At 39.0% G+C, this 27,171-nt stretch overlaps 2 protein-coding genes across 4 annotated transcripts in view; one reads left to right on the top strand and one right to left on the bottom strand.

Annotated features, from left to right (window-relative positions):
- Nucleotides 1–27,171, top strand: part of cuedc2 (CUE domain containing 2) — a 466,641-nt gene that overhangs the window by 27,269 nt on the left and 412,201 nt on the right. The gene's annotated exons all lie outside the window — the stretch shown is intronic.
- The window catches only part of hif1an (hypoxia inducible factor 1 subunit alpha inhibitor), a 42,795-nt gene that overhangs the window by 11,512 nt on the left and 4,112 nt on the right, over nt 1–27,171 (bottom strand). The window contains exons 1-4 of one of the 3 annotated variants that reach the window (XM_062058034.1): nt 17,487–17,534; nt 9,445–9,695; nt 3,224–3,372; nt 2,996–3,141 (exon numbers count right to left, since the gene is read on the bottom strand). In XM_062058034.1, the coding sequence (XP_061914018.1) occupies nt 2,996–3,141; nt 3,224–3,372; nt 9,445–9,695; nt 17,487–17,519 (579 nt within the window). In that variant the 5' untranslated portion in view covers nt 17,520–17,534. Of the gene's footprint in view, nt 1–2,995; nt 3,142–3,223; nt 3,373–9,444; nt 9,696–16,988; nt 17,110–17,486; nt 17,535–27,171 lie in introns of those variants that run through there. The other 2 variants (XM_062058035.1, XM_062058033.1) reach the window with 2 other exon arrangements.

Here is a 27,171-nt window from a genome sequence, read left to right as displayed (position 1 = left end):
TTTCCAGAGCTGCCAGCCTGAAATGCGGGTGACGTGAAAGGAGATTTTTACAACAAAGTTCTTAAGCTTAATGATGTATCAGATTGTAGGTGTTTTTTTGTTTTTTTTACCCTTTGTGTTCATATTTCGCTGTTTGTTGCATTTTTGTTGCGTTTCGCTTGATTGTAAAATATGTTGATAGGGGAGGTGGGGGGGGGGTGAAGTTCATATGTTGTCAATATTCAGTGTTTTATTGTTCATAGTTAATATTTTAAATCCCCACATTCTTTGTTTTCATGTACATTCTGGGTGTCTCATTCAGTAAAAAAAATTAAAATTCCATTCCGTTTTTTAAGGCGGTCTGTCATAACGTTTTTGTGAGGTTCTGTATTAGTGTTCCCAAAAATTAGATATACCGGCCCCCAGACACATTTTTTTCTCTAAATTTGGCCCCCCGAGTCAAAATAATTGCCCAGGCCTGCCGTAGTCATAAGCTTCTTCTTTTTCTCTATCTTCTTATGGGGTATTCATCTTCCGCTGTTGCCATTTCTAATATACAGTAGTGTAAAGTTCTTACTTATGTCTGTCAGTAGACTGGATATCAAAGCGCTAAAAACTTTTATTCTCTGGCTTTTAACACTACGTGAGATGTGTGGTCCTCTGTTGTCCTCTGTGTTTTTAACATTTTGATTTCTATTAACTGTTTTAATTGGTTTTACCCTTTAAAATCGTTTTTAATCATATTTATTTTATATTGTTTTTTATATTGGTTTTATATGTATTTATTTTTTGTTTTTATTCAGTCATTGGTGGAGCTAAGGATAATATTTGAATATTGTTTTTAATATTGTTGTGCAGCACTTTGGAAACATTTTGTTGTTTAAATGTGCTATATAAATAAAGTGGATTGGATTGGATTAGTGGGTTTACATAATTCATCCACGGAATTTTAGTTATTAGAGGGTTCTGGTCGAAGGTTTTTTTTCACGGGACACAATTCTGGCGTTGATGTTGCATTATTGAGCCACGGATGAGAAGATGCTGCTCCGTTATTGATTGAAGTAAAGTCTGAATGTCATTAAAACAGTTAGCTCCATCTTTTGACACTTCTTCCACTCCTGTCCTTGCAGCTACAACAAAATTGATGAGGAGAAGACGCTGTCGAAGGTGAGCCACGTAAATAAGACCGCCCACAAAACGGCACATCTTGAAGCGACGCTCAGAAAGCTGCTTGAAGATGATCTGTAAAACATCATCTATGCAACATTTTGACAAAAGAACCACCATTACATGTTATGTAGACCACAAGGAAGTGTTTTAAAAAAGAAAAAAATCATATTATGACCCCTTTAAAGGCCTACTGAAAGCCACTACTACCAACCACGCAGTCTGATAGTTTACATATCAATAATGAAATCTTAACATTGCAACACATGCCAATACGGCCGGGTTAACTTATGAAGTGCAATTTTAAATTTCCCGCCACACTTCCGGTTGAAAAAGCCTTCGGAGGATGACGTATGCGCGTGACGTAGCCAGTAGAACACAAGTATGGCTTCTCCATTGAAGCCAATACGAAATAGCTGTTTTCATCATTATTCCACAGTATTCTGGACATCTGTGTTGGTGAATCTGTTGCAATTTGTTCATTGCATTATGGAGAAAGAAGCTGAGCCAGCAAAGAAGAAAGTCGGTGCAAAGCGGAGTATTTTGCGAGGGAAGTCAGCAACACAACACAGTCGGTGTTTCATTGTTTACATTCCCGAAAGATGCAGTCAAGATCGAAGAACTCGGACAACAGAGACTCTTACCAGGAGGACTTTGACTTCGTTAACAGACGCAGATGCGATACCGTGAGTACGCTTCCAAACATTTGATCGCTTGCTATAACTAGCTTGAGCTAGTAGCTAGGAGCTAGGAGCTAGCATAACAAACACCTAGGTGTTTGTTATGCAGGATTCATTTGTGGCATATTAAATATAAGCCTGGTTGTGTTGTGGCTAATAGAGTATATATATGTCTTGTGTTTATTTACTGTTGTAGTCATTCCCAGCTGAATATCAGGTCCCACCCGCGAGCTTCCAAACATTTGATTGCTTGCCCGTACGTGCGTGTCATGTACGTAACTTTGGTTAAATATATAAGCTTTATGAACCTTGGGTTAGGTGAACGGTTCTTTGGGCTGAGTGAGTGTGTGTGTTGTGCAGGTGTTTGAATTGTATTGGCTGGTTATATAGACGGGATCCCGTCCATATTACCCGCTCGAGCTATAACTAGCTCGAGCTAGTAGCTAGTAGCTAGCATAACAAACACCTAGGTGTTTTTATGCGGGATTAATTTGTGGCATATTAAATATAAGCCTGGTTGTGTTGTGGCTAATAGAGTATATATATGTCTTGTGTTTATTTACTGTTTTAGTCATTCCCAGCTGAATATCAGGTCACCCCCGGCTCTCACAGCATCTTCCCTATGTGAATCGCTTCCACTCCCCACTAGTCCTTCACTTGCACTTTACTCATCCACAAATCTTTCTTCATCCTCGCTCAAATTAATGGGGAAATCGTCGCTTTCTCGGTCCGAATCTCTCTCACTTCATGCGGCCATCATTGTAAACAATAGGGGACTTTGCGTATATGTTCAACTGACTACGTCACGCTACTTCCAGTAGGGGCAAGCCTTTTTTTATCAGATACCAAAAGTTGCGATCTTTATCGTCGTTGTTCTATACTAAATCCTTTCAGCAAAAATATGGCAATATCGCGAGTATGACACATAGAATAGATCTGCTATCCCCGTTTAAATAAAAAAATTTCATTTCAGTAGGCCTTTAATGCGCCTTATAGTCCGGTGCACCTTTTGTATTAAAATAGACCTAAATATACCCGCTCATCGGCAATGCGCCTTTTAATCCGGTGCGCCCTAAGGTCCGAAAAACACGGTAGCTTCCACTGCACTAAATCATATCAATAACCTGGCGCTCTCTGCAGTTGCGTAATAATCTTCAAAAGCGACTTACTTGACTCTGTCTGTCGCAGGGGTGATGCACAGGGTACGGATAAAGACACTCAAACTGGTCTGGAGGGAAGAGGATGCATCTCTTTTGGCCTTTGATTTGTGCAAAAAAGTTCTGCTGCTCGTCGTAATGCGCCGGTGTCACGTTACCTTTCAAAGTGAAAGTGGAATGAAATCATTAAATGGTAGTGAAGGGGCGGGTGGGGGGGGGGGGAGTGTGAAACCTGCGTACCTTCCATGCCTATCAGTAGGAGGTTGGATGTCAGCTGTCCCCAGTTCCTCTTGGCTTGCTGCTTGTTGATCCAGTTCCAGTTGAAACCCAGGAAGTCAACAACTATTTTCTTTCCGACGGTGTCATTTAAGGTCTGCTGGAGGTATATCCTGGACAACAGTAGGACACGCACTAAGACAGCTTGTTTTCATCACGATACTAATAATTAGAGATGTCCGATAATATCGGCCGGCCGATATTATCGGCCGATAAATGCTTTAAAATGTAATATCGGAAATTATCGGTATGGTTTTTTTTATTATCGGTATCGTTTTTTTTTTGTTTTTTTTTGTTTTTTTATTAAATCAACATAAAAAACACAAGATACACTTACAATTAGTGCACCAACCCAAAAAACCTACCTCCCCCATTTACACTCATTCACACAAAAGGGTTGTTTCTTTCTGTTATTAATATTCTGGTTCCTACATTATATATCAATATATATCAATACAGTCTGCAAGGGATACAGTCCGTAAGCACACATGATTGTGCGTGCTGCTGGTCCACTAATAGTACTAACCTTTAACAGTTAATTTTACAAATTTTCATTAATTACTAGTTTCTATGTAACTGATTTTATATTGTTTTACTTTCTTTTTTATTCAAGAAAATGTTTTTAATTTATTTATCTTATTTTATTGTATTAATTTTTTTTTTAAAAAGGACCTTATCTTCACCATACCTGGTTGTCCAAATTAGGCATAATAATGTGTTAATTCCACAACTGTATATATCAGTATCGGTATCGGTTGATATCGGTATCGGTAATTAAAGAGTTGGACAATATCGGAATATCGGATATCGGCAAAAAGCCATTATCGGACATCCCTACTAATAATACTACTAACGCAAATAAAAATAATAACAATAAAACACAAATCACATGAGTAGTGCTTCTCTATAAAAACGTGATAAAATGTAAGACAACGAGAAAAGAGTCATACCTTTTGAGATTTACGGTAAGTCGGGGTATTATGACGGGCTAATTGATAGGATGAAGTAAAATTGTGAATAAAAGCATTTGCGGTATGTGGGGGGAGACGTGGCCAGCGCTGTCTGCAGGAGCAAAGGTCACCGCCTCTGTCCATGGTGCTGAGGACAGAGCCCCATCAGACGGGGGCGTGGCAGTGCGGACGGCGAGACACAGCTGGCAGGTGATTAGATTTCACAGGTGGTACGTGTTGATCTAATCATCTGTTGTCTTTAACAGTAAGCGGCCGGGAGCAGGAGCGGAGAGAGCATACGGACGTGGCTGAAAAGTCGCGTCCTGCTGGATAGAAAACTTTGTGAAAACACACGAGCATTTAAACCTTGTTAAAACCTGCACGCTGGGCTCCAGTGCCGTGTCTGACAGTGGGACTGCGAGGACGCAACTTCCACACAGTAATATCCAAATTACTCGTGCATATAAAGTTACCCCTGTGTTTCCACCAAAAACTACCCGGGTCGATTTAGTTCTTCAGGAACTGTTTTTGGTTTCAAGTAGCGAGGTGGGATTTTGAACCTTTAGGCCGATGATAGGCTGAACACATCTGCATGTTCCTAAAAATGTTGTATTCGAGCACAACGGCCGCCATTGCAGTATGCAAAAACATTTGTTCATTTCTTATTTCTGTGACAACAAACTTTACAACGGAGAGAAAGGGCATATGCACATGCACACCCCCACCCCTTTACCATGGCTTGATTCCCCTTACGGGCGATGGATGGCTAAGTAGCGCTTATACAGCAACAGTCGGCCTCCGTAGCTCCCACTCCCTCCCCTCTGTTGCAAGTTTTGTTGATTCTATGTAACATGTTTATGTGTGCTATGGCTATGAGGTTTTTTTCCCTTGGCCTCAGTCTGGACCCCCTTCCTGGTGTCCAGCCTTTGACTGAATATTTTCTTACATTCCAAACAATGAACAACAGTAAGTATGAAAAAACATTAACCTAAACTAGAGATGATAAATGCTTTAAAATGTAATATCGGAAATGATCGGTATCGGTCCGGAAATTATCGGTATCGGTTTCAAAAAGACTTTTTAAAACGCCGCTGTACGTAGTGGTACACGGACGTAGGGAGAAGTACAGTAAATAAACCTTAAAGGCACTGCCTTTGCGTGCCGGTCCAATCACATAATACCTACGGCTTTTCACACACACTAGTGAATGCGACGCATACTTGGTCAACAGCAATACAGGTCACACTGAGGGTAGCCGTATAAACAACTTTAACACTGTTACAAATATGCGCCACACTGTGAACCCACACCAAACAAGAATGACAAACACATTTTGGGAGAACATCCGCACCGTAACACAACATAAACACAACAGAACAAATACCCAGAACCCCTTGCAGCACTAACTCTTCCGGGACCGTACAATATACACCCCTGCTACTCCCTACCCCCCACCACCACCACCTCAACCCCGCCCACCTCAACCTCCTCATGCTCTCTCAGGGAGAGCATGTCCCAAATTCCAAGCTGCTGTTTTGAGGCATGTTAAAAAAAAATAATGCACTTTGTGACTTCAATAATAAATATGGCAGTGCCATGTTGGCATTTTTTTCCATAACTTGAGTTGATTTATTTTGGAAAACCTTGTTACATTGTTTAATGCATCCAGCGGGGCATCACAACAAAATTAGGCATAATAACGTGTTAATTCCACGACTGTATATATCGGTATCGGTTGATATTGGAATCGGTAATTAAGAGTTGGACAATATCGGAATATCGGCAAAAAAAGCCATTATCGGACATCTCTAACCTGAACCTATTTATTATTAACCATCTGGGATGGACTTATACTGTCTTTAAGTTGAAGTAGAGTGCTAATAATTTTTTGACAAACCTAGCGGCCAAAATAATCCATTAAGTTTATGATGCAGTAAAATTGAATAATGCAGGCACAGACATGCGGCGTTCCATTTACATCGGAAGAGGGATGTCGGAGCTGGGAATTACTTGACACCCGAGTTGTGAGCGTTCCAGTTACGATGTCAGAAATCAAGATGGCCACATCCACGAAAGCTATCGTTGCCCTTGCCTTGTCTGAATATAAACAACTTATGTGAAAATGTGCACGCTGTCTGCAACCTTCAAACACGGCGGATGAAGAGGAAACACAGATGCTATTGCAAGAGACGAGCGTATATATCAGATGAAATAAATGCGGTTTACACTACAGTGAGCTATATGGCTGAAAACTACATCATTATGTCAGTTTTTTATAATGATCCATATCGATAATTATTGATACTTTTTATGATTTATTCAAGCCTGACAATAATTACAGGAAAACAATTTCCAACTTACCAAGGGTGCCATTTATCAGTGGAGAGAGTGTCTGGTAGCCAGGTAGAATGGGCTATGGTGATAAAATAATTAAGGTAGATTTGAAAGTAATGGCAGATTAAAGACACTAGATGGCAGTAGTGTATTAGCTAGTAAACACTACACAGAGTAGTTTGGGAAGCTCCTCATTAAACCGACACATTGGAAGTGTTAGGGTGTTGCCGCACTGTCTGCATGAAAACCAACTAAACTAAAGACAAGTTTATGTTATTGAGTTGACATATCAAGATGTTACGGGTTCTCGTCTCACTCCATGCAGAGAATCTACAGCGAGACAAAAAGACAGCGCAACCAAACTCCGTAGTCGATACTGTTACGTGATTGGCTGTTCGCATTTCCCTCCCATTGCTCAGTGACACTTCCTGTTTCCCAAATCGTGACTGACTTCATGAAACAAATCTTGCTTCATTTCTGTTTTTTTCCGACCAAAAAATCTAAATATATGTCGAATATTTTATCGAACGCATTTTATATTGATATCAATTATGTGTCTATAGCGGTTTATATTCATATCGTTTTATCGGCGTAGCCTTACGTTATCATATATAAAAGTACAACAATCACTTGTGATTAAGGGCTATATAAATAAACTTTGATTGATTGATTGATTGACTTTGAACAATACATCGTATATGGCTGATTCACTGCGACGAAAACTCATCAGAAGTGCAAATAACTGCTGTTATGGTAGCAGACATCATTGTTTGCATCCAGAGCCGGCATCTTTGAAACCAACTCGTGGGTGGTGAGAATGCTCCGACTTTCCGAGTCGGATATCCGACCAAGAGGGGCGTTCCAGTTGAAATTTCGACTAGGAACTAGTAGGGGTGTGGGAAAAAATCGATTCGAATTCGAATCGCGATCCTCACGTTGTGCGATTCAGAATCGATTCTGATTTTTAAAAAATCGATTTTTATTTATTTATTTTTTAATAAAATTATTTTTATTTATTTATTTTTTTTAAATTTATCAATTCAACAAAACAATACACAGCAATACCATAAAAATGCAATCCAATTCCAAAACCGAACCCAACCCAGCAACACTAAGAACTGCAATAAACAGAGCAATTGAGAGGAGACACAAACATGACACGGAACAATCTAAAAGTAGTGAAACAAAAATGAATATTATCAACAACAGTATCAATATTAGTTACAATTTCAACATAGCAGTGATTAAAAATCCCTCATTGACATTATTATTCGACATTTAGTTTATGAGATGCGATGCAAGTGTAAGCCACTGTGACACTATTGTTCTTTTTTTTTTTTATTGTTTGTAATGATAATATCAATAAAGGAATTTTTAATCACTGTTATGTTGAAATTGTTACTAATATTGATACTGTTGTTGATAATATTCATTTTTGTCTCACTACTTTTAGATTGTTCCGTGTCATGTTTTTGTGTCCTCAATTGCTCTCAATTGCTCTGTTTATTGCTATTCTGAATGTTGCTGGGTCGGGTTTTGTTTTGAAATTGTATTGCATTATTATGGTATTGTTGTGCATTGTTTTCATTAAAAAAAAATTTAAAAAATTACAAAAAAATTACAAAAAATAAAAAATAAAAAATCGTTTTTGAATCGAGAATCGTGTTGAATTGAAAAAAAAATCGATTCTGAATCAAATCGTGACCCCAAGAATCGATTTTGAATCGAATCGTGGGACACCCAAAGATTCCCAGCCCTAGGAACTAGTGATGTCCCGGTACCAAAATGTATTTCGATATTTTTCGGTACTTTTCGATACTTTTCTAAATAAAGGGTACCACAAAAAATGTAATTATTGGCTTTATTTTAACAAAAAATCTTACGGTACATTAAACACATGTTTCTTATTGCAAGTTTGTCCTCAAATAAAATAGTGAACATATTAGACAGCTTGTCTTTTAGTAGTAAGTAAACAAACAAAGACTCCTAAATTAGCTGCTGACGTATGCAGTAACAAATTGTGTCCTTTATCATTCTATTATTTTGTCAAAATTATTAAGGACAAGTGGTAGAAAATGAATTATTAATCTACTTGTTCATTAACTCTTAATATCTGGTTATTTTCTGTTTTAACATGTTCTATCTACACTTCTATTAAAATGTAATAATCACTTATTCTTCTGTTGTTTGGATGCTTTACATTAGTTTTGGATGATACCGCAAATTTAGGTATCAATCCGATACCAAGTAGTTACAGGATCATACATTGGTAATATTCAAAGTCCTCCTGTGTCTAGGGACGTATTTCCTGAGCTTGTAAACATAATGTAAATTTTTTTTTTTAAATGAAAAAAGATTTTGTGATGCTAAAAAATATAGATGTAATCATAGTAATATAGACTAGATATGCTCCTGTACTTGGTATCATTAAAGTGGATGTTAGGTGTAGATCCACTAATGGCCAGTACTTTTTAGAGGCGGTATAGTACTGAATATGACTGAATATAGTACTTGAACGCATCATAATAATCCCCTCAATTCCCTCCAAAAATTGATTAACTGGCTGGAATGTAAAGACAATGTAACATACATCCATAAACGTAGATGCATATGCAAAAGTGCAATATATTTATCTGTACAGTAATCTATTTATTTATATCTGCACCTTATTGCTTTTTTATCCTGCACTACCATGAGCTAATGCAACAAAATTTCGTTCTTATCTGTACTGTAAAGTTCAAATTTGAATGACAATAAAAAGGAAGTCTAAGTACTGAATATAATTCATTAGTACCTTACAACCCTAATAGGAACTCAGAAATTCCGACTTCCCGGTACAAATGAAACGCACCAACAGCACGCAAACAATCGCAACAAGTGTTTTCTGTAAATCCGTCCCACCTCTCCTCCCCGCCACTCTGCTGCGTCTCCTGCATCTTCTCCACAAATTCAGAGAATTTCATCTCCTTCCGCCGGGACCTGGGGACAAAGTTATCCACGTTGGACATTTTCTTCTCGTCGTAGTAGAGGAACTTGTGGTTCTCCGCCATGTAGACGGAGAAGTCCCCGTTGCCGATGTTCTCTTGGAGATACGCAACGTCCCATTTGAGTGCCGGATAGACGAGGTTGGTATCGGTTAGGACCACCGGCTCCTGGAATAAAGAAGCCCATATGTAATCTTCATCTTTCAAACATTTCTCAAACGATTCCAAGTATTACAACGTTAAAAACATTTTTAAGACATTCGGGCTATGGTATTGGTACCGTCAAGATTGTCCTGTTATTCGCACAATTCTGCATTGACTAGGGCGGGGGTCGGCAACCCGCGGCTCTAGAGCCGCATGCGGCTCTTTAGCGCCGCCCTAGTGGCTCTATGGAGATTTTTCAAAAATGTATGAAGAATGGAAAAAGATGATGGGAAAAAAATCTATTTTTTTGTTTTAGTATGGTTTCTGTAGGAGGACAAACATGACACAAACCTCCCTAGTTGTTATAAATCACACTGTTTATATTAAACATGCTTCACTGATTCCAGTATTTGGCGAGCGCCGTTTTGTCCTACTTATTTTGGCGGTCCTTGAACTCACCGTATAGTTTGTTTACATGTATAACTTTCTCCGACTTTCTAGGACGTGTTTTATGCCACTTTTTCTGTCTCATTTTGTCCACCACACTTTTAACGTTGTGCATGAGTGCACAAAGGTGAGTTTTGTTGATGTTATTGACTTGTGTGGAGTGCTAATCAGACATATTTGGTCACTGCATGACTGCAAGCTAATCGATGCTAACATGCTATTTAGGCTAGCGATGTGTACATATTGCATCATTATGCCTCATTTGTAGGTATATTTGAGGTCATTTAGTTTCCTTTAAGTCCTCTTAATTACATTTATATCTCATGACACATGTAATATGGCTTTTACTTTTTTGCGGCTCCAGACAGATTTGTTTTTGTATTTTTGGTCCAATATGGCTCTTTCAACATTTTGGGTTGCCGACCCCTGGACTAGGGCAGTGTTTTTCAACCTTTTCTCAGCCAAGGCACATTTTTTTCATTGGAAAAATCCCGAGGCAAACCACCAGCAGAAAACAATTAAACTCAGCAGCCGATATTGACAGTAAAAAGTCGTTCTCGCAATTGTTGGATATGAATTCAAACCATAACCAACCATTCATCAATATAGCTCCTGTCTCAAAGTAGGTGTACTGTCACCACGTGTCACATGACGCCGTGACTTATTTTGAGTTTTTTGGTGTATTTCTGTGTGTAGTGTTGTAGTTCTTGTCTTGCGCTCCTATTTTGGTGTTGATTGTCATGTACGGATGTACTTTGTGGGCGCCGTCTGCCCCACACGCTGTAAGTCTTTGCTGTCGTCCAGCATTATGTTTTTGTTTACTTCTCAGCCAGTTCAGTTTTAGTTTGGTTTTGCTTGGCCCTCCCTAAGCTTCAATGCCTTTTTCTTTATTTTTGGTTTAAGCATTAGATACCTTTTTTACCTGCACACTGCCTCCCGCTGTCGGCTGCATATTGTGATCACGACAAACCATGTTCCCAACATCTACAAAGCAATTAGCTACCTGCTGCCACCTACTGATATGGAAGAGTATTACACGGTTAAACTGCCGAGCTCTTGACAGCACAGACAATAATTACTGGTTTGCAAAAATACTTTTAACCCAATTAGGTGAAATTATATAATTTCCCACGGCACACCAAATAATATATCACGGTACACTAGTGTGCCGCGGCACAGTGGTTGAAAAACACTGGACTATGGATGCGCAAATTGGTCAGTCACTGATCAGTATTGGTCGATTTTTGTAAAAAAGAATATGATCACCATTGCCGATTAATGCATTTTAATAACGATCACAACCTCCGGCTGACACGGTATTTTTTTTTTTTGACAAGCGGTTAACAGCTAATTATGTGTCTCCATTCACAGCTACTTTAATAAATATCACCTTTGTGGCAAATAAACTGCATTTCTTTGTATATTAAGCATCATCATCAAGTATATTATCACTGGAGGAGGAGGACAACATGTTAGAGGACGTTTAAATATCGTGTTGCTATTCCATCCATCCATCCATCCATCCATTTTCTACCGCTTGTCCCGTTCGGGGTCGCGGGGGTTGCTGGGGCCTATCTCGGCTGCTTCGGGCAGAAGGCGGGGTACACCCTGGACAAGTCGCCACCTCATCACAGGGCCTTTTCAACTTATATTCAATGGAATAGACTGCAAAGACAAGATATTCAATGCTGGAACTGAGAAACTTCCATTTTTTTGGGCAAAAATTAATTAACTTTGAAATTAATGGCAGCAACAAATTGCAAAAAAGTTGGCACAGGGGCATTTTTACCACTGTGTTACATGGCCTTTCCTTTTAACAACACTCAGTAATATTATTCAACTTTAAATAGCATTCACCATAAATAAATTGAACATTTTACAGGTAAACCATGTGATTAATGCCGTTATTGGTATCAACAGCATAAAACCCTGATCGGAACATCCCTGGAAATTGACAAAATGTCCGAGTTACACATTTCCTTACATTTTCCAACCTATTTAAATCCTTTCAACTTCAAAACATTTGGTTTTCCTGGTGATTCTTAAACATTCCCATGTTTCCCATAATTTCACATTTTCCATAAGACAAATACAATGATAGCAACCACGATTCATCATTTTAATCGATTAATTCAAATAGAAAAAAGCTTCAATTCATATTCTGTTGCTTCGATTAATCGTTTAGTGAATGTAACTAATACAATTTTATCAAATCTGAACCGCATAGTGGTCCAAAATTCAATCAGAAGCTTGCCAGAAGCTTGTGGATGGCTACCAAAAGCGCCTTATTGCAGTGAAACTTGCCAAGGGACATGTAAGCAAATATTAACATTGCGTGGTTAGCTCCACTAACCACGTTAAACCCAGATTCCGATCTCACAAAGGTCTAAACTCATTCTCCTTCTATGCCACATCAATATGGAATGCACTCCCAACAGGTGTAAAAGAAAGGGCATCTCTATCCATTTTTCAAAACCGCACTAAAAGAACACCTCCAGGCAAGTTCAACCCTAAACTAACACCCTCCCCCTTCCACATCCCACCTCCCCGGATTGTAAACAACCTAATGTAAATAATCAAATGTAGATACTTATTCTTATGCTTTCTGATCTCTCTCTCTATGCCCACTACTTGCTGTACATATCCTACCAAGTCAGTCCTGCACTGTTTCAATGTCCATTTCTCTGATGATGCAATTGTTGATGACTGAAGTGTTGATATCAACCAAACCTACCCCCCCCCCCTCCATCCCACACCCCGGATTGTAAATAATGTAAATAATTCTATGTACATACCTCTGATGATTATCTTGTGTGATGACTGTATTATGATGATAGTATATATTTGTATCATGAATCACGACTTAAAAGGCCTACTGAAAGCCACTACTACCGACCACGCAGTCTGATAGTTTATACATCAATGATGAAATCTTAACATTGCAACACATGCCAATACGGCCGGGTTAACTTATAAAGTGCAATTTTAAATTTCCCGCTAAACTTCCGGTTGAAAACGTCTATGTATGATGACGTATGCGCGTGACTGTGTTGGTGAATCTTTTGCAATTTGTTTAATGAACAATGAAGACTGCAAAGAAGAAAGCTGTAGGTGGGATCTGTGTATTAGCGGCTGGCTGCAGCAACACAACCAGGAGGACTTTGACTTGGATAGCAGACGCGCTATCCGACGCTAGCCGCCGACCGCACGGATGAAGTCCTTTGTCCTTCCGTCGATCGCTGGAACGCAGGTGAGCACGGGTGTTGATGAGCAGATGAGAGCTGGCTGGCGTAGGTGGAGCGCTAATGTTTTTATCATAGCTCAGTGAGGTCCCGTTGCTAAGTTAGCTTCAATGGCGTCGTTAGCAACAGCATTGTTAAGCTTCGCCAAGCTGGAAAGCATTACCGTGTATTTACGGGTCCATGGTTTAATAGTATTGTTGATTTTCTGTCTATCCTTCCAGTCAGGGGTTTATTTCTTCTGTTTCTATCTGCATTTAAGCACGATACTATCACGTTAGCTCCGTAGCTAAAGAGCTTCGCCGATGTATTGTCGTGGAGATAAAAGTCACTGTGAATGTCCATTTCGCGTTCTCGACTCTCATTTTCAAGAGGATATAGTATCCGAGGTGGTTTAAAATACAAATCCGTGATCCACAATAGAAAAAGGAGAGAGTGTGGAATCCAATGAGCCAGCTTGTACCTAAGTTACGGTCAGAGCGAAAAAAGATGCGTCCTGCACTGCACTCTAGTCCTTCACTCTCACGTTCCTCATCCACGAATCTTTCCTCCTGGCTCAAATTAATGGGGTAATCGTCGCTTTCTCGGTCCGAATCGCTCTAGCTCAGGGGTCACCAACGCGGTGCCCGCGGGCACCAGGTAGCCCGTAAGGACCAGATGAGTAGCCCGCTGGCCTGTTCTAAAAAATAGCTCAAATAGCAGCACTTACCAGTGAGCTGCCTCTATTTTTTAAATTTTATTTATTTACTAGCAAGCTGGTCTCGCTTTGCCTGACATTTTTAATTCTGAGAGACAAAACTCAAACAGAATTTGAAAATCCAACAAAATATTTTAAAGACTTGGTCTTCACTTGTTTAAATAAATTCATTAATTTTTTTACTTTGCTTCTTATAACTTTCAGAAAGACAATTTTAGAGAAAAAATACAACCTTAAAAATGATTTTAGGATTTTTAAACACATATACCTTTTTACCTTTTAAATTCCTTCCTCTTCTTTCCTGACAATTTAAATCAATGTTCAAGTAAAAAAAAAAATTTTTTATTGTAAAGAATAATAGATACATTTTAATTTAATTCTTCATTTTAGCTTCTGTTTTTTCAACGAAGAATATTTGTGAAATATTTCTTCAAACTTATTATGATTAAAATTAAAAGAAGTTATTCTGGCAAATATAAAAATCTGTAGAATCAAATTTGAATCTTATTTCAAAGTCTTTTGAATTTTTTTTTAAATTTTTGTTCTGGAAAATCTAGAAGAAATAATGATTTGTCTTTGTTAGAAATATAGCTTGGTCCAATTTGTTATATATTCTAACAAAGTGTAGATTGGATTTTAACCTATTTAAAACATGTCATCAAAATTCTAAAATTAATCTTAATCAGGAAAAATTACTAATGATGTTCGTTCCATAAATTATTTTTAAAATTTTTTCAAAAAGATTCAAATTAGCTAGTTTTTCTCTTCTTTTTTTCAGTTGAATTTTGAATTTTAAAGAGTCGAAATTGAAGATAAACTATGTTTCAAAATTTAACTGTCATTTTTTTCGTGTTTTCTCCTCTTTTAAACCGTTCAATTAAGTGTGAATATCATTAATTATTAATAATAACATAGAGTTAAAGGTAAATTGAGCAAATTGGCTATTTCTGGCAATTTATTTAAGTGTTTATCAAACTGGTAGCCCGTCGCATTAATCAGTACCCAAGAAGTAGCTCTTGGTTTCAAAAAGGTTGGTGACCCCTGCTCTAGCTGCTGGTGTAAACAATGGGGAAATGCGAAGAGCCTTTCAACTTGTGATGTCACGCTACTTCCGGTACAGGCAAGGCTTTTTTTTTTATCAGCGACCAAAAGTTGCGAATTCTATCGTCAATGTTCTCTACTAAATCCTTTCAGCAAAAATATGGCAATATCGCAAAATGATCAAGTATGACACATAGAATGGATCTGCTATCCCCGTTTAAATAAAAAAAATTCATTTCAGTAAGCCTTTAAACAAGTTGAAAAACTTATTCGGGTGTTACCATTTAGTGGTCAATTGTACGGAATATGTACTGTACTGTGCAATCTACCAATAAAAGTTTCAATCAATCAATCAATCAATGCTGTATGTATACTTTTGACCCAGCAGATTTGCTCACATTTTCAATAGACTCATAATAAATTCATAAAACAACCAACTTTCATGAATGTTTTTTTTTTGTGACCAACAAGTATGTGCTCCAATCACTCTATCACAAAAAAAAATAAGAGTTGTAGAAATTATTGGAAACTCAAGACAGCCACGACATTATGTCCTGTTTTTGTTTTTGTTTGCGGATGACTCTGCCCTGCTGGTATCCGGCAAGAACAAGTCACAGGTGGAGAAAATCCTCAGTGCTGAGCTGTGTAGAACTTGCACCTGGCTCGCTGACAACAAGCTACCCATACACTTGGGTAAAACAGAATCCATCCTGTTTGGGTCTCACATCAACCTTAAGAAAGTCAATGACTTCACCATAAAAGTGGGTGACATTGTTATCACCAGGAAAGATGAGGTCACCTACCTAGGTTCCATTCTAGAGGCTAACCTTTCCTGTGATAAAATGGCAACCAAGGTAATCAAAAAGGTTAACCAACGAACGAGATTTCTCTACAGAATCTCCTCTCTGGTCAACAAAAGCACCTTGAGGATTCTGGCGGGAACTCTCGTTCAACCCTTTTTCGATTACGCATGCACCTCCTGGTACCCTAGCACCTCCAAAACCCTCAAATCTAAACTCCGAACATCCCAGAACAAGCTAGTCAGGTTACTTCTAGACCTCCACCCCAGATCCCACCTCACTCCTACCCACTTCTCTAAAGTGGGCTGGCTCAAGGTGGAGGACAGAGTTAAACAACTTGCACTGAGCCTAGTCTATAAAATCCACTACACCTCCCTGATACCGAAGTACATGTCAAACTACTTCCTTAACGTAAATGACCGCCATAACCACAACACCAGGGGGAGCTCCACTAACCACGTTAAACCCAGATTCCGAACTAACAAAGGTCTTAACTCATTCTCTTTCTATGCCACATCAATGTGGAATGCGCTCCCAACAGGTATGAAAGAAAGGGCGTCTCTATCCTCCTTCAAAACCGCAATAAAAGTTCACCTCCAGGCAGCTACAACCCTAAACTAACACCCTCCCCGGATTGCTAACAATCAAATGTAAACAATCAAATGCAGATACTTTTTCTTATGCCTTCTGATCTCTCTCTCTCTCTCTCTCTCTCTCTCTCTCTCTTTCTCTCTCTCTCTCTCTGTCCACTACTTGCTGTCCATATCCTACCACCCCCCCCCCCTCCACACCCCTGATTGTAAATAATGTAAATAATTCAATGTGATTATCTTGTGTGATGACTGTATTATGATGATAGTATATATGATAGTATATATCTGTATCATGAATCAATATAAGTGGACCCCGACTTAAACAAGTTGAAAAACTTATTCAGGTGTTACCATTTAGTGGTCAATTGTACGGAATATGTACTTCACTGTGCAACCTACTAATAAAAGTCTCAATCAATCAATCCTTTACAAGTGTATGTAAACTTTAGAGCTGTAGGATGGATGTTGTTTCCACATCGAGCAAAGCAGTGAATACATACCCTTGCAGAGGAGACATTGCACTTGAATTATGACAGGAGGAGCGCCATAAAACATCCACGCACACACCACCGTCATCGCCAGTGCTGAAGACTGCCATTGGACACCCTGGCAATGGGGGCTACGTGACTAAGAGAACGTACGCCGCCATGCGCGCTCCCGCTGCAGCGCGGGCACGTCTCTCAAGTGCTTCTCTGGAAGGAAGTGATAGAGAAACCTGCGCGCGCTTCACCAACAAGCACCTTTATATTGGGCACGACTAAAAATGGCCCAGAAAACGCCTTTTTAATGAACTTTGACCAGATATGTTCTAACAAGGGAGAGATTACACACACCGCGCATGACGGCGGGTATGAATCGAAAGTCTGATTTGATACGAATAATATGTCAATGTGAACTCAAGTCTTAAAACGGTACTCAATATTACGTCCATAAAAAAATATATTTACCCGGTTTTCGCCATATTTTGTCCACAAAAAAAAAAAACGTGCATCGCTCACCAGATATGTTTTATCCAGGCGATGATTGCGCATTACCGTGGCACTCACTCTCTCAATGTGAGCTAAAACATATAATAATATTCAATAAGACGGCTATAAAAGTTACATTTACCCGATTTTGGCCGTATTTTTGACGACAAAACACAATTTATTCCTTACATGCGCGTTGAGGACAGTCTCCAGAGATGTTTTAAGGGCAAGATTTAACACTTTAACAGAAACCCGGCGCTCTAATGCCTGGCTGAAGACTATTTAACGCTAACAATCTGTGAACTAAATACTAAAAAGGTTATCCAGTAAGGCAGCAATATTAGTTTTTCACTCAAAACGGCATTTTTATGTCTCAAAGGCATTTATTGTTTGCTATAAAAACAGCACTCATTAGCAATTTAAGCTAGCTAGCATGATTAAAACAGTTATAATTAATTGGTAATGGGTACATTCGCACCCACCTGCACAAATGTACTTCAAAATGTAACAATCAAAATAAATATGACTTTTTTTTGTTTACTAGGGCAGTGGTTCTCAACCTTTTTTCAGTGATGTACCCTCTGTGAACATTTTTTTAATTCAAGTACCCCCTAAACAGAGCAAATCATTTTTGGGTGAAAAAAAGAGATAAAGAAGTAAAATACAGCACTATGTCATCAGTTTCTGATTTATTAAATTGTATAACAATATTGCTCATTTGTAGTGGTCTTTCTTGAACTATTTGGAAAAAAATATATATACAAATAACTAAAAACTTGTTGAAAAATAAACAAGTGATTCAATTATAAATAAAGATTTCTACACATGGAAGTAATCATCAACTTAAAGTGCCCTCTTTGGGGATTGTAATAGAGATCCATCTGGATTCATGAACTGAATTCTAAACATTTCTTCACAAAAAAAGAAATCTTTAACATCAATATTTATGGAACATGTCCACAAAAAATCTAGCTGTCAACATTGAATATTGCATTGTTGCATTTCTTTTCACAGTTCTTTTGGACAGACATTTTAGTGAGGGTCAAACCATCATGGCATGGGGGAAACTCTGGGTTTATGGTAATGAATGGAATAGCCTACTTGATTTGATGTTCAGTTTATGAACTTACATTCATATTTTGTTGAATATTATTCTATAAATATATTTATAAAGGATTTTTGAATTGTTGCTATTTTTAGAATATTTTTAAAAAATCTCACGTACCCCTTGGCATACCTTCGAGTACCTCCAGGGGTACGCGTACCCCCATTTGAGAACCGCTGCACTAGGGCATGCATACATAATATGCATTAGTTTGACCATTTAAAATCAACGATAATAAAAAGGAGATGCTTGGAAATAGCATAAAAATGCCCCAAAAACTTGGAAAAACGCGATTCATAGCGTTACTTTTTACCCCCATTCCCATTTATGCAAGAAAAATACATTCATCCATCCATTTTCTACCGCTTACTCCCTTCGAGGTCGCGGGGGGCGCTGGAGCCTATCTCAGCTACAATCGGGCGGAAGGCGGGGTACACCCTGGACAAGTCGAATTGGTTAGTTTATTAACAATTCATATTCTGTTGATGAAATATGAACACATACAGAAGTATTTCTGTAGCATCCACCGAAATCGCAAAGTTCATCAAAACCGGTGGTGAGAAACGCATACGTTCGTAATTATTTTGTGTAACCAATTTCTATTTTCAAACTACCCCATAACAACAGTTTTACATAAAACATCCACGCGCCAAATAGTTCTAATCGTTTGATAATTTATATAAGAAATAAACAACCTATTTTACAATAACATTTTTTATGAATTATGCCTTTAGAAGAGGGAATTGTTTCACCCGGAGAGAATTGTGTAACGCATCACGAACGTATAATTCATGTAAACACGTGGTGCGATAAACGATATTCATCCGACGTGCTTAGGGTATAAATAGAACATGTTGACGATTTGGTGTTACCAGTAAGTTTATGCCGAGCGCTCGTCACGGACGGAAATAAAGAAAATATTGGGATTTTATTAATCAACTGATAGTTTTGCCGGTAAGTGAATACTTTTATATCAATTGTCTATCGATGCGTTAACCTCTTGTTTTAGTCACTAAAGAAAATGTGTACTTTGATTGAAGCAATGTTGGGTACCCACACTAACAATTTTCAATTTCTTTATTTTTTCAGCTTGTTTCTTGTCGCTGCTTTTAGTTGCATATTTTACATTACTCGCATTCAAATTGGTTTTAATAGTACTTTTTAAATATTCCATGCTCTTGCAAAAGCGTATGTGTATTTCTCGTAATAATTCAAATTATTCAATTTGCATACGTCCGTGATAGTCACGCCAATATATCGAGCGTCTATGCCGTGTTTGTGTAATTATTTCGAGCGTATGTCAATGATTAATTATGTTAACTTCATACACAATAAACCCAGATTACTATCACAGATAGATTTATATTCATAAAACAAAACTTTTTATGTTTTGATTTTCCAAAGTATGTTACTAGAAATCGTGTATTTACATATGTGTATTCGCTCATTAATTTTGCCTTTGAAAGTAACACTCCAATGTCCATTAGTGGAGCTGTACACATTGAGAAAATGCATGACTGTATGGACACAAATGTATTCCTAATAACATAATACTCTCGATCACTGTGTATTGTTGTTTTTAAACCCAAAAAAAAGACTCACACAATCTGGCCTTGTCTTGCATTGCCTTTGTGTTCTTCTGCTGGCATCAATTAGTTGCTAAATTGACCAGAAACAACATTAACATTATTGTGTTGAAGTGACTAAATTCCACCGCAATTGCTTCTAATTATGAAACGCTCTCTTTTGAGCTAACCTTGTCTGTAGTAATTACTACATAATAGCAACAAAAAAAAGTTCCAAAATTATATTTCTTTGGTCTGGCTTGATAATGACAACAATGTGTCATGTGTACTGTATTGCGCAATCATCTAGCATGATGCCCTCTTGTAGCAACCTTAACACATTTGGAAATAATATGTGTACAAACATATTTAAAACTATATCATCATCACTGCACTATTATCTTATTAGCCTTGCACATATTAGTTATTGAAGTACTTGTTCATATTCCAGTTAATATTCAGTGTTTATATTGTAGAAAGCGAACACCGTCCACCAAGTCCAATTCCTTTCGTGTTGAACATACCTGTCCAATAGAGCTGATACCGATTCTGATATGAACCACACACCTTAAAGAGGTGCAGTTTAGAAACATATTTTAATGGCTGCCTACAACCAAAGATATTATTTCAATTTGTCTGCAGCTTTAACCAAACAACTAGATGTCACCGCTCAAAACTCGCAGTTTTCTCCCTCCAATGCACCACCATTACATCTTATTTACTTAATCATTAAAATACAATCATGCAATTACCTTAGAGACAAATTACCCACAGGAAAGCATGGTTACTTGGGTTGGGCTCAGATTATCATACACTTTTTATGTCTGCTCGGTGCATGACTCATTTCATTATGATGAACCTGTTGACATGGCCAGCAATGTAGTTTGTCACTATTAGGCCTTCTTAATGGTGACAAACAGGATTAGCTGGATGCAGCTTGGGTGGTGCATGTCAAAACAAACAAACACTGAAAGCAGATGAAGTTGTGTGACAAGTTAACACATGCACTGAGGCTATGTCTGCACTAAGCCGGATAACCCCTTAAACGAATAATTATTTAGCCTAAGCCCCGTTTTAGCCACACTAAACCATCGTTTAAGGTCCCCCTCCTCGGACAATTTTTTACACGGGTAAGTGCGCCGTGTATTTCTTGAATCTCCGGCTCTTAGCTTTGTATGGACTCATTGATCGTTTACAAACAGAGTTCGGAGAGGAAGTGACGCCAGAAAGACCGGTCCCCACACAGGAAGTGACGTCAGAAAGAACGCGCCACAGCCAGCTTCATAATAAAGCGGTTTCGGAACTCGGTGCTAACCACTGGAAATATGGAGGCGAGTCATCCAGACATGCCCGTGTATCTTCTTCTTCTAAATGTACAGATGCTTGTGGAAATCACACATGAATACCTTAAGAGAAAGCGATTGCAGCTATTTGGGATACCACACTTCTCAGACGGCAAGAGAACTTTCCAATGTCCAGGTCAGCTGTGATTCTACTGACCGAAAAACTTCGTCCATTTGTCGAAGGAGAGTCAACGAGAATGCCGGTTCCCGTGGATGTGATAAAAAAGGTAGCGTGTGCTTTGTATTACCTGGCCGTCAAGGGAAGACTTTGGAAAACGTTGAATGCTTTTGGACTGGCAAAGCAGACTGTATCAGTTATTGTCCGCCATGTATGTCGCGGACTCAACGTCTAGGTCAGTCCTGGGCAAATTAAGGCCCGGGGGCCACATGCGGCCCGTTAAGCTTTTCAATCTGGACCGCCGGACATTACCAAATGTTTTCAAAAGACCGTAAGTCTGAACTATACAAAGTATTTCAATGGTTGGCGCTTTTGCATGATATTGTAGTTACTATGGTAATCTAAGTCACAGCAGGCACCAAGCAGTGTGGGTGGAGGAGCCTTTCCGCAGAGTGTTTACAGAGTGTCAGGGACAAACGCGGAAGGAGATTTTCACAACAAAGTTCTAGAGCTGAGTGATATATCAGATATATCAGATTGTAGGTGGGCTTATTTGTACCCTTCGCGTTCATATTTCGCTGTTTTGTTTCATTTCGCTTGATTGTAAATTATGTCGATGGAGAGTGGGTGTGACGTTAATTTGTTGTCAATATTCAGTGTTTTATCGTTCATACTTAATATTGTAAATCCCACATTCTTTATTTTCATGTACATTCTGGGTGTCTCATTCAGTAAAAAAAAAATTAAATTCCATTCCTTTTTTAAGGCGGTCTGTCATAACGTTTTAGTATTCAATCAGACATTATTGTGAGGTTTTGTATTAATGTTCCTAAAAATAGATATACCGGCCCCCAGACACATTTTTTTCTCTAAATTTGGCCCCTGAGTCAAAATAATTGCTGAGGCCTGGTCTAGGTCCAGACTATATAAAGTCACCAAAAAGGAATGGACAATGAAGGTGAAGGCAAAAGAGTGAGGAGTGTCCTGACCAGATATCTAGATCCCTAGATTAATGGTTGTAAAATGTTCTTTGTCACATTGTATACTTTAACATGTCCAATAAAGATTTGATTAATTTAAGATGTCTCAGGTGTGATTCACTACAATAGGGCCCCACAGCACACTGGATTCCAGTTCATTGAAATACCACAACACTGGATATTGTTCAGATAAGTTATATTTAAGAACTTGCACACAAAGCAACAATGGAGGTGACTGTGACGCGCGCATTTTCCGCGCATGCATATTAGGTCGCGTTGCGCCGGCGGACGTAGAGGGCGAGGGGGTATTAAACGACCATTGTGTGTGTGTGTGTGGACAAGGATAAGGTTAGGTGTGATTGACCCTGGATAACCTTACCCCGCTTAGTGTAAACAGGGCCTCGGTGATGCATGTCAAAACAAACAAACAATGAAAGCAGAAGAAGTGGTGTGACAAGTTAAAGGCCTACTGACATTTTTTTTAAAAATTTAAACGGGGATAGCAGATCCATTCTATGTGTCATACTTGATCATTTCGCGATATTGCCATATTTTTGCTGAAAGGATTTAGTAGAGAACATCGACGATAAAGTTCGCAACTTTTGGTCGCTGATAAAAAAAAGCCCTGCCTGTACCGGAAGTAGCGTGACATCGCAGGTTGAAGGGCTCTTCACATTTCCCCATTGTTTACACCAGCAGCGAGAGCGATTCGGACCGAGAAAGCGACGATTACCCCATTAATTTGAGCGAGGATGAAAGATTCGTTGGATGAGGAAAGTGAGAGTGAAGGACTAGAGTGCAGTGCAGGACGTATCTTTGTTTGCTCTGACCGTAACTTAGGTAAAAGGGCTCATTGGATTCCACACGTTCTCCTTTTTCTATTGTGGATCACGGATTTGTATTTTAAACCACCTCGGATACTATATCCTCTTGAAAATGAGAATCGAGAACGCGAAACGGACATTCACAGTGACTTTTATCTCCACGACAATACATCGGTGAAGCACTTTAGCTACGGAGCTAATGTGATAGCATCGTGCTTGGATGCAGATAGAAACAAAAGAAATAAGCCCCTGACTGGAAATATAGACAGAAGATCAACAATACTACTATCAGGAGACACCGAACCAAACACTGGACCTGTAACTACAAGGTTAATGCTGTGCCGCCTGTCGAAGCCTAGCAATGCTGTTGCTAACGACGCCATTGAAGCTAACTTAGCTACGGGACCTCGTCAGAGCTATGATAAAAGCATTAGCGCTCCACCTACGCCAGCCCTCATCTGCTCATCAACAACCGTGCTCACCTGCGTGCCAGCGATCGACGGCGCGACGAAGGACTTCACCCGATCATCGATGCGGTCGGTTGAGGAAAATGAGCAAATTACATTAATAACATTCTATAATTTGATTTTGATATTACTAATTATTACATGTTCTGATAGATTAACATTTTACACCAATGAGAGCATTTTAAAACTCTGCCAGACTCACACCTGTCTGATGAACATTATCACATCATTCATTCAGATTTTATAAATCACGACAAATGAAGGTAGACTACTATGAACAGCAACATGTCAGTGTAAAAAAAAAACATTATGATTTGTATGTTTTCAGATTGTGCTCGTTCTATTTTTAAACAAAGAAAACAATCTGAAGTTGTCTTTATTTTTAAGTTATCGTGACATGATTTTCCCAGTCCGGCCCACTTGGTAATAGATGTTCCTCTATGTGGCCCCTGAGCTAAAATGAGTTTGACACCCCTGATTTAAAACATACATTTCCACCAAACTATCCAAAAATTAAGCAGACTTTTAGGGATAGTATCGCCTTTGCCCGTTGAAGGATTTTATCGGAGTGGAAATCTCAGTTTGCCTCCAGGGCCTCCCTATGGCTTGAGGACCTCATGTTTTTCTTAGATTTAGAGAAAATTAAATATAATCTGAGGGGGTACACCTGGGGCTACATAATTAATCTAATCTTTCCTGTGATAAAATGGCAACCAAGGTAATCAGAAAGGTCAACCAACGAACAAGATTTCTCTATAGAATCTCCTCTCTGGTCAACAAAAGCACCATGAGGATTCTGGCGGGAACTCCCGTTCAACCCTTTTTCGATTACGCATGCACCTCCAAAACCCTCAAATCTAAACTCTAAACATCCCAGAACAAGCTAGTCAGGTTACTTCTAGACCTCCACCCCAGATCCCACCTCACTCCTACCCACTTCTCTAAAGTGGGCTGGCTCAAGGTGGAGGACAGAGTTAAACAACTTGCACTGAGCCTAGTCTATAAAATCCGCTACACCTCCCTGATACCGAAGTACATGTCAAACTACTTCCTTAACGTAAATGACCGCCATAACCACAACACCAGGGGGAGCTCCACTCACCACGTTAAACCCAGATTCCGAACTAACAAAGGTCTTAACTCATTCTCTTTCTATGCCACATCAATATGGAATGCGCTCCCAACAGGTATAAAAGAAAGGGCATCTCTATCCTCCTTCAAAACCGCAATAAAAGTACACCTCCAGGCAGCTACAACCCTGAACTAACACCCTCCCCGGATTGTTAATAATCAAATGTAAACAATCAAATGCAGATACTTTTTCTTATGCCTTCTGATCTCTCTCTCTCTCTCTCTCTCTCTCTCTCTCTCTCTCTCTCTCTCTCTCTCTATGTCCACTACTTGCTGTACATATCCTACCAAGTCAGACCTACACTGTTCCAATATCCATTTCTCTGTTCTCAATTGTTGATGACTGATGATAACAACCAAACCTAACCCGCCCCCCCTCCACACCCCGGATTGTAAATAATGTAAATAATTCAATGTGATTATCTTGTGTGATGACTGTATTATGATGATAGTATATATGATAGTATATATCTGTATCATGAATCAATTTAAGTGGACCCCGACTTAAACAAGTTGAAAAACTTATTCGGGTGTTACCATTTAGTGGTCAATTGTACGGAATATGTACTTCACTGTGCAACCTACTAGTAAAAGTCTCAATCAATCAATCAATTGTTGTGAAGAGGAAGGCAGTACATTGCTACCCACTGTGACGGAAATGTAGGACGGGTGGGTGGGAGTGAGTGGTTTTTTTTTTTACTTGGGGCAGTACAGCTCGGTTGGTAGAGTGGACGTGCCAACAACTTGAGGGTTCCAGGTTCGATCCCCGCTTCCGCCATCCTAGTCACTGCCGTTGTGTCCTTGGGCAAGACACTTTACCCACCTGCTCCCAGTGCCACCCACACTGGCTTAAATGTAACTTAGATATTGGGTTTCACTATGTAAAGCGCTTTGAGTCACTAGAGAAAAAGCGCTATATAAATATAATTCACTTCACTACTTTTATTATTTCTATGTAATTTTTGTATTTTTTTTGTATTTGTTTTTGTATTTTTTTTTATTTTTTAAATTTATATATAATTACATTTCTGCGATGAGGTTGCGACTTGTCCAGGGTGTACCCCGCACTCTGCCCGAATGCAGCTGAGAAAGGCTCCAGCACCCCCCGTGACCCCGAAAGGGACAAGCGGTAGAAAATGGATGGATGGATAATTTAATTTATAAGATATAATGGATTTGATTTTATATCGCGCTTTTCTATTATTAGATACTCAAAAGCGCTCACAGAGAAGTGGGAACCCATCATTCATTCACACCTGGTGGTGGTAAGCTACATTTGTAGCCACAGCTGCCCTGGGGTAGACTGACGGAAGCGAGGCTGCCAGTTTGCGCCTACGGCCCCTCCGACCACCACATATCATTCATTCATCATTCATTCACCAGTGTGAGCGGCACCGGGGTCAAGGTGAAGTGTCCTGCCAAGGACACAACAGCAGCGATTTGGATGTCAAGAGGCGGGGAGCGAACCTTGTTGTTGTGGCTTGTGCAGCCCTTTGAGACACTCGTGATTTAGGGCTATGTAAGTACCGTATTTTTCGGAGTATAAGTCGCACCTGTCGAAAATGCATAATAAAGAAGGAAAAAAACATACTGTATATAAGTCGCACTGGAGTATAAATCACATTTTTGGGGGAAATGTATTTGATAAAAGCCAACACCAAGAATAGACATTTGAAAGGCAATTTAAAATAAATAAAGAATAGTGAACAACAGGCTGAATAAGTGTACGTTATATGAGGCATAAATAACCAACTGAGAACGTGCCTGGTATGTTAACGTAACATATTATGGTAAGAGTCATTCAAATAACTATAACATATAGAACATGCTATACGTTTACCAAACAATATGTCACTCCTAATCGCTAAATCCCATGAAATCTTCTTCCTCTGTGTCGCTTCTAAATAATAATATTTGATATGTTACGGTAATGTGTTAATAATTTCACACATAAATCGCTCCAGAGTATAAATCACACCCCCGGCCAAACTATGAAAAAAACTGTGATTTATAATCCGAAAAATACGGTAATTTAATTTCTGCGATGAGGTGGCGACTTGTCCAGGGTGTACCCCGCCTTCCGCCGGAATGCAGTCGAGATAGGCACCCGCACCCCCCCGCGACCCCGAAAGGGACAAGCGATAGAAAATGGATAGATGGATAATTTAATTTATAAGATAGA

The sequence above is a fragment of the Entelurus aequoreus genome, linkage group LG09, assembly GCF_033978785.1.
Source record: "Entelurus aequoreus isolate RoL-2023_Sb linkage group LG09, RoL_Eaeq_v1.1, whole genome shotgun sequence".
NCBI classification, from domain to species: Eukaryota; Metazoa; Chordata; class Actinopteri; order Syngnathiformes; family Syngnathidae; genus Entelurus; species Entelurus aequoreus.
The sequence above is the reverse complement of the archived record's forward strand: the minus strand, read 5'-3'. Positions and strand labels throughout refer to the sequence as shown.